Source organism: Stylophora pistillata, chromosome 1 (genome assembly GCF_964205215.1).
Source record: "Stylophora pistillata chromosome 1, jaStyPist1.2, whole genome shotgun sequence".
Lineage (NCBI taxonomy): Eukaryota > Metazoa > Cnidaria > Anthozoa > Scleractinia > Pocilloporidae > Stylophora > Stylophora pistillata.
This window is the reverse complement of record NC_142519.1, coordinates 34907871-34921624: the sequence shown is the minus strand read 5'-3', so window position 1 is coordinate 34921624 and position 13754 is coordinate 34907871. Positions and strand designations below refer to the sequence as shown.

Genomic DNA, 13754 nt, shown 5'->3' with positions numbered 1-13754 from the left:
TTGTTCGTTGTTCACCGAACCAAACCTATCACCGGTTTGTTTTATTCTTTTAGTCAAAGTTAGCTTCTCCACCTGCTCAAAAAAGGAAGACGGAAATCTTAAAAGAAAGGGTGAGGGGGGGGGGGGGGGAGGAGAGAAGTGAATCATACATGTTACGAAATGTTGTCATGGTATGTTTCAATCCCTTGTGATGAGCAATGTTAAACTTCTGTTCCGAATACATGTATTATACCCCTACAGGTAAAGCTTTAAGCGAATATTGAGTGAGAGTAGAATAAATAGCCTCAGGAGAATACAAATAAATGCACTTCTTTGAGAGATCTTGCATAATTATTCAGTAGATGCATGAACAGGTGAACACTGAAAAAGATTCAGACATGTATTGCGTTAACATATTGACTTATTTACTGTGATCATGAAAGCTAAATATGTTATAATGGGCGGATTGTTGATGTTGGCTTATCTTAAAAAGAAAAAATGTATTTTTCGGTAATTTGCTTTCTAAAGGTGTACGACTAATGCCGATAAGTACTCTTTATCCATTTCTTTAGAACCAGAGTGAAATATATTTAGAGAACGCTGGATTACGAATTGTTTTGAAAAGAAAGACTGCTCGTGATATTAAATGACATCAAGTAATAGAAAGATGTACAAACATATATAAAGCGGCCTTCTTAATCCGGACTTACAATGCAGATGTGTTCACACAGCCATAGTTTGTTGTATTCTTATGAGAAGGCGAGCCTTGATTCACAATAAATCTTTCAGTAAGAGTTTTCAGTTTTCCATGTGTGCTGACTCATTAGTATGGATGTCACTCCAAAGCTCAAAGCGCGACTCTATCAATATTCGATGGCTGAGTCTGTGATTCCTTTTCTAGATCTTCCAATACTAAGGCTCCAATAAATGAGACTTTCAGACTTGATGTTTGTCTAATCTCTCGCCAAAATCCTCATCTGTACAAAATGTCGATATGTTTGATTGAGATTCTCCGCTGGTCGAGTTTCAGGTCTTGTGTTCGTCAACCGACTGTTGCCGAATGACGGCTTTCCAAGTCTGACCGACACTTTCCTCATCTTTTCATATGACTGTTGTCCTCGTATCCTCACGCCAACGATAATTTCGTAAATTAACGACAGATAAAGAAGCACAACAAGGACTTCAGGTTGTATTCCGTCCATTTCAATTTAGACCTCACTTTTCAAAAAGAGTTATCGTTGAATTCCCCTTTCGAAATACGCATGTAAATTTTGCCATTTAGCAGTCGACAATCGACGAGACCGGATGCACAACACCTATATACGGAACTAAACATAATTTTAATATGCTAATTATTCACGTCAGTCGTATTCAACTTAAATAGATTTAATGGAACAATTAAAGTAGAAAGAAAATGTTGCCAGGTGACCTCTATTATTCACTTTAAATGCAAACACAATTTTGAAAATCATTAGGCGTATTTACGTTTTCCTAAACAAAAAAATAAATTTTCACTATTCATGCTTATGTTGCACCGACTTTCCCAAGTCATTTGACACTTCATGGTTTACACCAGCAGGTGACAGGGTTTACTTACATATCAACCCGTTTTTAATTACTTGCATACATATCAATAGAGCAGGAGAGGTTTTATCTCCGACATATCATGAATTGTTTCACTCATTTTTTGTCAATCCAGTAAGTTTCTATTGACGTTCAATTCAGTCTTTTCAATTATTCTGAGCCTCAGGTTTACCTTTGCGGGCCATTGCTGATTTTTGTAGCGTGTGTTAAATACGTGCGCATAAGGAGTGGATTATTTGTTGATAAGTGCCGGTTTACATATTGCCGGCATGAAACATGTGATATATCGTACACCATCTCCCTCATCAGAGTACGTATGAAAATTTCAAGTTCAGGAATTTACTTGTACTGGAGTTTGTCTGTTGGGTTACGCTGAAACACAGCCATTGGAGAAATTACACATATATATATACTTTATCGAAAGTTGTTTAATTTTTTTTTCTTTAAAAGTAAGTGTTTTTAGTTTTTCTACACAGCATCCTCAAGAGATCTTCCACTATTGCCACCGCTGTTTCTATCGGAAGACCCATTGTTACCGGTTGCTCCATTATTGGTTGCAGGGCCAAGGAAAAGAAGACGTGCTGCTTTACGCATGTCTCGGCTTCTCCAAAAGTAGATAAGCGGGTTTGCAGAGGAGTTTATCAGAAGAGCTGAAATGGCTAAGTTCAATTCGGTTTTACTCTGATTACTGCTGGTGAATCCCAAAACAATTTGCACAGCCACAGCAGGAAGGAGGAAAACCAGGAGAGCTAAGAAAATGTAAACAATGGTTAATGCAATTCTTGCTTCTCTTTTATAAGCGGTATTAGCGGTGTTTTCCTCTGAAAGCAAGGTATGAATACTGTTGCGTTTGATGCTGATAATCAAGGCTATCTGAGCAGCAAGAAGATATATTACCAGCGTTCCGGCAATGGCCGAGGTAATAGTTTGATTGGTTTCTTCATCAATACCCGAGTAGCGGAGAACGACGATACCAATCCATACAAGCCACAGTATGATCATATTACGCGCGGCTTGTGCTTTTGTGACGTGAGCACGATAATATAACGGCTTGGAAACCGCCAAGAATCGGTCCGTACTAAGGTATGCCAGACAGAGGAAAGAGCCACCCGTGCACAGGTGAAGGAAAGCTTCATAAAGAGAATGAACAACTTCGGAGTTACAGATGGTTGATTGGTAGTGTAACATCAGGCGCCACGTAACAAATAGAGGCTGAGTAATTAAGCCAACTAATAGGTCTGTTATGGCCAAACAACAAAGTAGAACGTTGGCAGGGACTCGAAGTTGGTGAGACTTACAGATTGTGCTTATCACCAAAAGATTGCTAAGGATTGCAAATATAGCAAACGGTGTGTTTATCACAATAATTGAGATGTTTAGATCATAGTGATAGGACTCGCCGTCCAGTATTTCTTGACTACAGCTCGACTGACCTGTGCTATTTGAAATCTTTGTTGAGTTTCTTGCCATCTTCTGCAAGAAAAAAAAGTAACGCTAGCCACTTAGTCTCATAGCCCTCGCTTAATTTTGATTTCAAGAAACAAACTTTAATGTGAGATTAAATGGCAGCTTTTTCTCTTGTATCTAAAAAAACAACTTTTACTAGATTCTATGTTTCGTAACATCATCGTAACATTACCTAAGTCTCGAAATTCCCTCAGTTGTTACTGGATAGAGACATTCTAAACATTTGATGATTACCGCTGGAATTAGCAATTAATTTTCTCGCCTATAGTTCTCTTGGAGAAAACTACTCTACAAAGTGCCCCTCCATTAATTTACCCTGAACGGCCAACCAATTAATTACTCTGGATGCCAACTTTGGTAAATATGACCTTTTCATTAGGGAAAAGATCACTTGTTGATATTTTGTTTTTAAGCGTTAATTGTAATAGCGAACACTGACAGTAGAAATCGACATAAAATGTATTGCTTTGGAATTTATGAAAAGAATGGCACAAAATTATATCAGGAGTGAATCAGTAAATAGTCGCTTTGTCTGGCCGGTCACCTGATCGCTGCATCTATAGTTCTGCCTAAAAAATTCTCCACCGTCCAAAATCTGAGACTGTACAGGTTCCACAGAGTTGGAAATAAATCAAGCCACGGTATGTTGTTAAGATTTTCCAGTACAAAGATAGCTCTGTGGCATTCCATGAGGTTAATCTAACTCGTTTGTATTCATTCAAACCATGGGATCGTCTGCACAATATTAAGAACTACTTTATATATTTGTTTGAGCAAAGAATGATTAATCACACTATTAATTATGCACTGACTGCTACTGTGTGCTGAATAAAATGATTGTTCACTATCGTCAGCTTTCCCTAAAAGTGTCTAAAATCGTGATAACTTCTAAGAATCACTTCAACACGTCTCTGCTATAAAACAAGGCAAGAAGGGGGAACGTACCCTCATTAAAAAGTCAACAATACTGAGTGCCAAAATTTCACGACCTTCGTCTTTGGTAAATACTTCAAAACCTTCACCATTCTCAAGATAAATGGAGAAAAAAAACCTGAAAAGTTTGCCTTACGTCATATTAAGCAACGTTTCCTTTCGCTCTTTTGTCACAGATTGTGTCCACTAGTGCTACCATCGAGCAAAGCTTTCAGATGTAATTCAACCGTAAGCTGGCTGGCGGCGTCTTTTTTGTTCAATTTCCATGTCTTTGACGTAATTTTCCCGATGAAATACCTAGTTTTGAAGCGTTTGTGACACAGACAGCGACTCGATCTAGAATGAATGTTAAGCAAAAAGCTGTTGAGAATTCACTTGCATTTTGACGTATTCGGAGTTCAAAAACAATCTCTTCATGAAACATCCGTTCCAAATAAAATCTCAAATTTGATCAACCAGCCTTTCAATAAAAATTTTTCTTCTTCAGTTGCTTCATAACATCTTACCACTTTTAATTTATACCTCTGACCAAATTTCGAGAAAAACAAGAGAAATCAGTTATTTGAGGTTAAACCCTAAAATTCATTTCATCTGGAATGAACTGTCACCCACCTGACGTACGTGTAAACGTGGGAATTCCAATGATCTCTCTGTTTGAATGACAATTTTCTTTCGTCTAAAAGCGTTTCAAGCTTAAATGAAAAGTCTTTGGTACAATTCTTGACTTTCGGTCAATTTTTTCCCTTTTTGGGGGGAACAACTGAAATGACTCTTTAGCGTATTCTTTTTATCCGGCAGGTGAAAGCGTGTACATAGCAATACTCAACAAAAACAGAAATTATCCTCCTTACCTTCTTTAGCTATTAAAAATATGTGACTGAATGTAACTCCCCTGTTAATTTGGAATAAGTGTTTACGGTCGCCATCTCCTTTACTTTTAGTTTATCACTTTCATCAGTTGAAGAAATTTCGCTTTTACCTCAAAACACTGGAAAAACCTCAAAGCTACGTTGTATCAACAAACAGCTGCAGCTTTGTGAAACCAAAATGTTTTGAAGTTAATAAATGCATCGTCGTTTACTATCCACAGCCACAAATGTCTTTCTTCGACATCTGAGTTTCACAGTAAGTGTCATCCTTTTAAGCATGATCTAAGAACACGATAAGGAAACTTAAAATTGATCCTCAACTTTGATAATGATTGGCAGTGCATGTCTCTAGTGTTATATCATTGCCACAACGACCGAAAAGAGGAGAAGCTAAGTAACTGATTAACGTGCATGAAAAAAGTCCTCATTATTCATAATGGAATAGTATCCGCTGAGACTCATTTCACCTTTTCGTTACTCTTGTCATCAGATGTACCATTGAAAACTGTAATCTTTCCGCAGGAGTATGTCTTAAAAAATTGTTCTTATTGGAAAAGGGATAATTCATTCTAATTTTCTTACCTAAAATGAGAACAAGGATTTAAAGCGAATGAGCCAATAAAGGTGTCGAATACAGGTCTTAATGATAGTTTTTGCCTTTGTACTGAGAAAGTGCATCGGAAGACCGGAGACATTGGAACAGTTGACTTGCCAAATAACCTGGCCTCTATCAAATAATTTCCGTTTACTTTTAGGTAAGCTATTTGTCTATCTTGAAATTGTTCAAAAGTCAAAAAAAGATCAGAAATCAATAATTTTAGTCTGAGAATCGTTAACCAACCATACTTAGAAAGTAATATATTCCATTAGCAGTAAAAGCAGCTGAGAGGATTTCGAATCTAATCAGTCATACTATCTCCTTTTTTTAAATAAATTTTGCATCTACTATGCTTTTAAGAAGAGTTCGTCGGTTTCACCGAAAATAAGATGTAATATAAAAAAAAAAATATTATTCATATGATGCAAGAATTCAGCTCCATAAACTGAAATTTTTCAAAACAGTTTCTCGAAAAGGATTATCATTTTCCTTTCATATCAGCTCATATTTCCGATAACAACACCCTCTGTAGGAATACGTTTTCTAATTGTTACATCATATTTGAAAAGGCGTCGAAAAATGATAAGAAAAAAAAAATACTTCAGTTTTAGAAGAATTTGATTGGGATTGTTTATTACGTGCAAGGTTGGAAACGGCTTCCAGACTCCACTATTTAAGATAGATAAGCTCGCGTGCTAGATGTCAAATGACTGAGTTCATACTGCTGAAATAAGCAAATAATTGGAATAGAAAACGCAATCGATTGCGTTATCTTTTCAAACAAACGTCTTTGTGTGTAATTAAGATATTTCCTTTTATGCTTTACGTACATACACTTTACCTATTTGGGTACACAACCTCATGACGAGTTGTCTTTTCATTTTACTTTAAGTTGTGAAATTTGACAAAGAGCGAATAGCATTCTCCCCTGTAAATCGTATTGCCATAACCTTGAAGCTCGACTCCTCTCTCTAAAAATGATAGTATTTCATGAGGAGTCAAGCAAAGCCTACTAGAAACTAGTTAAAAGAGCAAGGAGATAAATAGTGTCAATTTGATGACGTAGCTAAGTCGAATGGAAGAAATGTATTTATGTCAAAGTTATAATCTAAATGTACTAATTTATTTCTTTGTAAATCATTCGTTAAAAAATATTGCATTCCCAGCTTTAGAAACTTCATAGCTAAGTGTGAATGAGAAGCATCGATCTAGGATGGCGAACCTTCATATCCGAATAAAGAGTTTTCTTTCTTTTTTCTCCATTAATTCCTAACCTTTTTTTATGTAATCATTTGCATGTACGCTTATTCAAAATCAATCCAAATTGAATCCAAGTTCCTTCACATTATGGTCATTTTGTAATAAACGTTTAGACTAAAAAAGACATGATAAAGGGAACGATAAAACAGATGTTCTTTCTGACAGTGATTGTATGAAAATCATTTATGTGAACCACGGATTAAGAATTGAATATTAAATCAATATTTGCAGAAATGAACACTAATTAAGTAGTAGCAAAAGTTGGGCCTGAAAAAAAGTCAGGCCTGTGCGATACCGAGAGCTGGCCATTTTGTTGGTTCGTAATAATACTACTCACCGTGGTAATTATGCAACTGGGGAACATGTTTTCGAATTGGTCTTATTTACATCAATTATAAACCCATATCAGAAAATTTCCGAAAACATTTCGCCTGTGCTCTGGAGTTCTATGACTATGAAGATTTGCGCTCGCCAATTTTGGATAGTATATCCGTTTACCGTGTATTAAAATGCTATAGATGTTGCGATGCCTGCCGTGATCCATCTAGGAACTGAGTTGAAGTGACGTCAATGATCATGATGTGCTCAAATAACATTTGTTAACGAGTGATTCTGAGCGGCAAAATAAAGAAGAAAACTGGAAAGAATACAACAATACTTGATGACATTTTTAAAGACCATCATCAACACTATCTGTTCCCAGTCATTGTAGGATACGAAACTGTTATTTTTTTTACCTGATTTGATGAAAGGATCTGTGCAATGAAAAAAAGGCAAAGCCCAGTTTTTGGCAAGTTTCCATTTTAAGAACTTGAAGATTTGAAACGTCTCCTTCTGCGCTTTCTTTTGCCTTTACTGTCTTCACGATTGATGAATTTCCATGACACAACCTTAAGGTTAACATAAGACTGGAGTATTTTTCTCTTATACACCACCACGCATTGCAGACAACTCGCTTGCCCAATAAAACTCTCAAAAATAAGTAAATCTATAATACGTATGAAGAAAAGTGTTTTGAAATATTTTTGCCAGATACAAAATTTACATGGCAGTCAAATATACAAAGTGTTGGAATCACCCCAGAGTGAATTTTAGGAAAAATTCCAAGTTCCATTTAACACAAATAACTGCTGAGATTGCTAAGGCTTTCAGCTGTTAAAGTACAATTCTTGACATCGAACTCAAACATTTGCATTTTCAGCGGAAATACTGATCTACCGGCAAGATTAGTACGTTATAAAGCGAAAAAACGGGGTCCCGTGGATTCTTTTTTCTGAAAGGTTTTGAAAATCACAAGGAAAGAACATGAGAAGTTGATTAGATGTGTTATCATATTACTCCTTGCTGATGTGATATTTACAGGCGCACAACTCTTGCTCATGAACGCATGTTTTTTGCACGAGCTCCAGCTTGTCTTTCCTATTCTAAGAGAAACGGAATTTTGTTTCTTCCTGTAAAACAAGTTAAGATGTGATTGTTTTAAGTATTGAATGACGAATGAGCTAGTAAACAGGGTTCCAAAAAACGTACCAGCTGAGAAGGAAAAATGATAATTTCCCCCAAATGTGCGAACTTATTTCGGCCGAAATACCAAGCATTGAGGACGTCGATTTTGATGTTACTCAAGGGAAAGTAACAGAGAAAATCACATCTCAAAGTCACCGAGAGGAAGCCAAGCTCTGTCGAGGATTTACATTTCATTGAAAACATTGATATATCAATCTCTTCTATCTGAAATGCTTGAATAATAAAATTTCAAAGTACTGGAATCACGTTTAATTTTGATTCTTGCTCTATTTTTCTGGACTTCAATAAATCATCATTGTTCTTTATAAAAAAAAAACAAATATTGTTTGTACGTGTGTTTTCGAGTGAAACGGCTTCTTTTGCATCTGAAAGTAAAAATATGCTTGTAATAAAAAAAAAACCTTACTACAAAATGCAGTCTCCTTATTGATATTACGCTTTTGTTCTGGGTGTAATATGCTGTAGTCTTCTCTTTCGCCGTTGTTTTATCGTTTTGAGTTAGGAAGATAAAGCACCTTCAAGCGATAGTGTTACTTTGAACAACTCTCCGAAGCAATGGGAATAAGATATATCTGTAAGCTAACGGACAATATTTGATCTATGATTAATGAAATAGTGTCTTATTGCAATGTAATAAACTTACGAGTTTAATTACATTTTCTTTTTAGTTCTTCTCTGGGGTATTTGTGTCCAAGGGAGACCGCCCACTCTGGTGTCAACCGTTCAAATGTAGAGACTATGTTCTACTCACCAATATACCAATCATCGATGAAAGCCAAAGTGCACTTGAACCCAAAACCAAATTGAAATTCTTATCATCCTGGTTTCGCAGCTGAATATTCGATGCAGTCCAACGTTTATCTTTCACCTTTCACTGCAGCTTCCTTTGATGTCAATTTTTTCAACAACACAAATATCGTTTTGTGTTTTAATCTGGATTTGTTGGTTAAAGTGGTCTGACATTACTGGCCAACCTGCTAAAAGGCCAGCCTCTCATTTTTTTTAATCATTTTGCGGAAAAAACTTTTGCTGATTTGTTCGAGAGTTTATCTTATTTAGAGCATGCCAGCTTGAGTGTGTATAAACAAATGAAGACAATTTATTTCAATTCTGGATTTAGGGCAAAGTTTTTTTTCTTTTCTTTTTCACTTAATTTTTAGCAGAATGTGTACGTTTCTGAAGTGTTGTCTAGGAAAGTGAAAGTTGTACTGAGAAATTTACCGCTTGCGCTCTTTTCTCATGGTTGGCATCATGTTTGACACAAGATGTTTGGCTGCTGCCTGTTTCGGTCAATTGATAAAATCTAAATTTTAATCTAGGACTCCTTACTCAAAGTCACGCGCGCTGACATCAAAGCGAAGAAAACACCAGAAGAATGGTTCAAATTTTACTTACCATTACCAGTTCTTATTCTCCGTAATTAATCAGTTATGTGCATTCGAGGTTTCCGAAAGCTATTCTCAAAAATAAAATATTTGCTTTATAAAACAAAAGCACACGCTTCCCATTTGCCGACTATCATTCATTTTGATCTGCCCAACACGAGTAATTTTTTCAAGATGTTGGGGGCTTTTTACCACTCGCTTGGCGAATTAACAAGAGGCACCAAGACTCTCTACTTTTCTTCTTTTATTCTCTTCTCTTCTATTGTTGCTACTACCTTCTACTACCACAGCTATTTCTCTTCTAACTTCAGCAAGGAGTGCCCTCGCATTTAATGTAAAAATTACAGACATGTCTGGGTAAGCTGACCGTGGGAATTTCCAAATTCAGTGTGGGTAAAACTCAAGGTCAGTTCTACCAACCCAAAAATGACCACCCATGAAACTAATTATTCTCAACGATAACAAGCGATCAAAATGTCTAGCACGGTAAGAACTGAGCCAAGTTCAAGCACACACTAAAAATAAAAGATTAAAACTATAGATCTGCCAAAATAACGACGTAGACGCAAAAAGGTGAGACTCATCAAAACAAAAGGTAAACCTAAAAATACTCGAAATAGCAATCCTTTAAAATACTCTACAACAAAGATATGTTCTTCGCGCTAGAGATAGCGATCATACGTGAAACTGTACACTAGGTGACATAACTGATAAATAAACTTCAGGGGGGAAAAGAATATATTCCTGGGACAAACAGAAAAATGCAACAATAAATGATCATCCGTTAATGCCGCAGCGTGAGGTCAAAATGGCTACCTATAAGCCGAGTTCTGATTTGCGTTTCTATGGACCGAAACGAAGTTGGAAGTCCATAAAACGCAAAAAAGAAAGAAGCTAATATCTCCTCACCTTGACCGAACAAACCTGGTCAGTTAAGAGTCAAGAATGACGTGTATATTTCGAGAGACGGGAAAGAAAGCCAACTGTGTTTGTAGCACATAAAACCCCCGAAAGTCGTTATGTTTTCTGTGTTTTTACTCTCTTCTGACGCCTTTTGCGACTTCATCGCCGACATTTTCTAAAACTTACGAACTTTATGAGTCTGCTTGAAGCCCTTTTTTTTCCTTGCACGGGGTCAATACAGGCAATCCCGAGCTAGCAAGATGGGTTAATCGTACCCACTAGGGTAGCCAATGAAAACGCAGAATTTGCTTCAAATTGCTCGCGGGCGCTACTAGCTATATGATGAAGGGTTTTACTCTATTGATAATAGATATACACTGTAGCTCCTAACCCTAATCAAACAAGACGATCCAAGATCGTAAGTCGGGCTACAGGGAGACGTGCTGTTATGAGTGTTGACCATTCGTGGTGCGAAGTGGTTCTAAAAGAAATTATAAGGAGGTACCAAGGTCCTGGTTTGTGGGCGTGGCATAAAATTTTTTTTCACCCACGCGAGACACAATTCTACAACAACGCACTCTCACATATTTTTGGTGCAATGCCCTAAAAGGCATCACAGAAGCTGCTACTGTGGACCTTTTGAGGCTAAACAGCCTAAGAGGTGCCAAACCCACCTTTTTTAACCTCTAAAGGCAAACTCGTTCCCAGGTCCTTTTCCCTTAGCTGGCCCCAAGCTAATGGAAAAGGCCCTGGGAACGAGGTTGCCCTAAAAGGTACAATGAGCACCCCTATCCCTTTTATTTAAGGAGTCCCCTTCCCAAGGGTGATAAGTACATGCCAATTGATGCACGTGTTAAAAAGATATATTATGAAAACATTGTATGCATAGCATACCTTATCATCATCATCATCATCTTTATTTTGCACTATTTATATCATTAACTACAAGTGAGATAAAATAAAAGGAGAAAATACAGAGAACAGAATTTTACATATTGTAGGAAAGGGAGAAGTGTATAGTGACCATAGTAGCAATTGTTTTTGAGATGGTCACTACCCCATGATTTCACTAGGAAAATATTTTTTAAAAGCTAGCATACTATACTTAAGATTTACAAAAGAGGGAAAAAGGAATATAAAAAGTAATAAATTAAGCAATAAAAAAGTAATACAATAAGCAATAATTTATACTCAATTGATTGTACAATTATATACCTAATATGTACCTAATTATATACCTAATAAGCACCTTCCCTGATTTTCTCCTTGAATTAACTAATGTAGATATCAATAGTTGGGATTGTCTCACTCTCGTGCTGTTGTCTAACTTTGGATTTGATTTTGTTTCTAAAATTTATCTTGCATGTGAGAAGGTCCATGTTAGATGAGCAAGACAAAAATTGTATTTCATAGCAAACAATACCTGCTTTAAGTTTCTTTGTGACAATATTAATGTTAGAAATAGCTTGTTCTAATGATGGTTTACCACTTATTTTCATTTGTTGTATTCCAAGTTCACAAGTATCTCATAGGTCAATAAGGAGAACATGTACTTTGCTCTGACTGTTTGTTGAAAAATACAAGTAATACCTTACAGTAACTTGCAAGCTGCTATAAAAACCCTGTATTTCCACTGTAGTTGTTGAAAATTAAGTTTTCCAACTCTTTTTTTTTATAGTTTAAACCACTGGACAACATCCCATAGCTTTGAGCTTTAATTTGGAATGATATCTCAACTCCACAAATATTAAGACTCATGCATAAATCTTCCCTTTTTAGATGCCTGTTGATGCCCATGTTACAATATAATTTATTTCCTCGGTCAGCTATGCAACATAGGGTTCTAGAAGAATTCTAATAACTACAAGACTTTGTTACTGAGTAACACATTGCACAAAGCCCTACAGCAGAGCATTGTTTTCAAGAGCAGTTGTGTTCTTCTCTCAAACTGTTCACTGCAGTTATTTTATATGTACTTATCTGCACTCCTCTGAGTTCAGAATTGTCACAGAGGGAGCATATAGTCTGGAAATACTGTACTAAGCCCTGAACAGAGGGTACTTCTAATAGTGCACATGTTCCTGAGGGATAGCTTCTACCACATTCGTCCCTTGCATGAGAATCAAATATCTCATAACCTCCATTATCAGTATGATAGATACTGAGACCATTTACATTCTATTGTCATAATAAATGAAGAGTAATTTTGTGACAAGAGTGATTCAAAAGCCCTTTCTGTAGACATACTGTACTGATATTCCACAACTATTGAATCACACTGTTCATATCACAACGATTAACAAACACCGCATGATGAGATCTGAATTCTTTTGCATACTTTATTTCTTTTGCAACATCATTTCGTTGTGCACACAACGCTGATTCGTCACACTTTTGTTATATGCATGGCGCTACTATGTCCAAATTATACATTATTCACATTCATTTGACACCGCGTTGTTTGGTACCAAACAAACATTCCTGCATAACAAATACGTGAGTTTAATATTCGCACAAAAGCGACATAACTAATGGACGAACAGAAAAATAACAAGAGATAATATACTCTGTTTGAGCAAAAGCATAACAAAATTATGTAAGCTTAATAGTCCTTTTTACAGTTCCCGGCGCCATATTGAATGTGTAACCGCGCAAACATGATAGCGAGGTTAGTGTTGAGTCGCGTTGCGAGTTCTAGTGAGAGTTTAGTGAAATGTGGTTTTGCACTGTCCTTTTCATCGAGATATTTCGACAATGAACGATACTTTCCCTACGCAGGATATTCCTCCTTCTTCTTCGAAAGGAAGAGGAAGACACTGTGCCGCTTTTTGTTTGTGCTAATAGCTATTATGACACAGCAGGCAATTCAACAGGTCTGCATTTCTTCTAGTTTCCGAATGACTTCCAGCAGGAGTCAGATGGTGCAATCTCCTGAATCGCCAGCATGGAAAGGACGGATTCTTCATCACAAAATCAATTTTTTTTGTGCTCAGAACATTTCAAAACAGAAGACATGCGAAAAAACGTGGGCAGGTCGCTGGAAATTGGTGAAAGGTTTATAATGTTTGTACGGTTGTTTTGTTGCTTGGATACCGAAAGAAAATGCCTGCTTTGATTTTCGGTATTGAAGTGTTTATGCTGGGATTTTTGTTTTGGGGGGGGGGATTTTTTTCTCCTCATTAAAAAGGTGATATTTATATTTCTTTGTGTACTGTGGTCTTATACGATATCTGTGAACTGAATGTAAAA

The 13754-nt window shown here is 36.6% G+C and overlaps 1 protein-coding gene across 10 annotated transcripts; it reads right to left on the bottom strand.

Annotated features, from left to right (window-relative positions):
* Positions 1-365: 365 nt before the first annotated feature.
* Positions 366-9040, bottom strand: LOC111335063 (trace amine-associated receptor 7d-like). 10 transcript variants are annotated; one of them, XM_088729582.1, is made up of 3 exons: positions 8969-9040; positions 2997-3036; positions 366-2312 (listed from the first exon to the last, which is right to left on the bottom strand). In XM_088729582.1, exons 1-3 carry the CDS (start codon positions 8981-8983, stop codon positions 2032-2034), a joined length of 336 nt encoding a protein of 111 aa, XP_088585708.1. In that variant the 5' UTR covers positions 8984-9040; the 3' UTR covers positions 366-2031. The 10 variants fall into 10 exon arrangements, with proteins under 10 accessions (XP_088585708.1, XP_088585716.1, XP_088585675.1 ...); XM_088729590.1 differs by lacking the exon at positions 8969-9040 and adding an exon at positions 3976-4107; XM_088729592.1 differs by lacking the exons at positions 366-2312; positions 8969-9040 and adding exons at positions 2770-2887; positions 3575-3969.
* Between the last annotated feature and the right edge of the window lie 4714 nt (positions 9041-13754).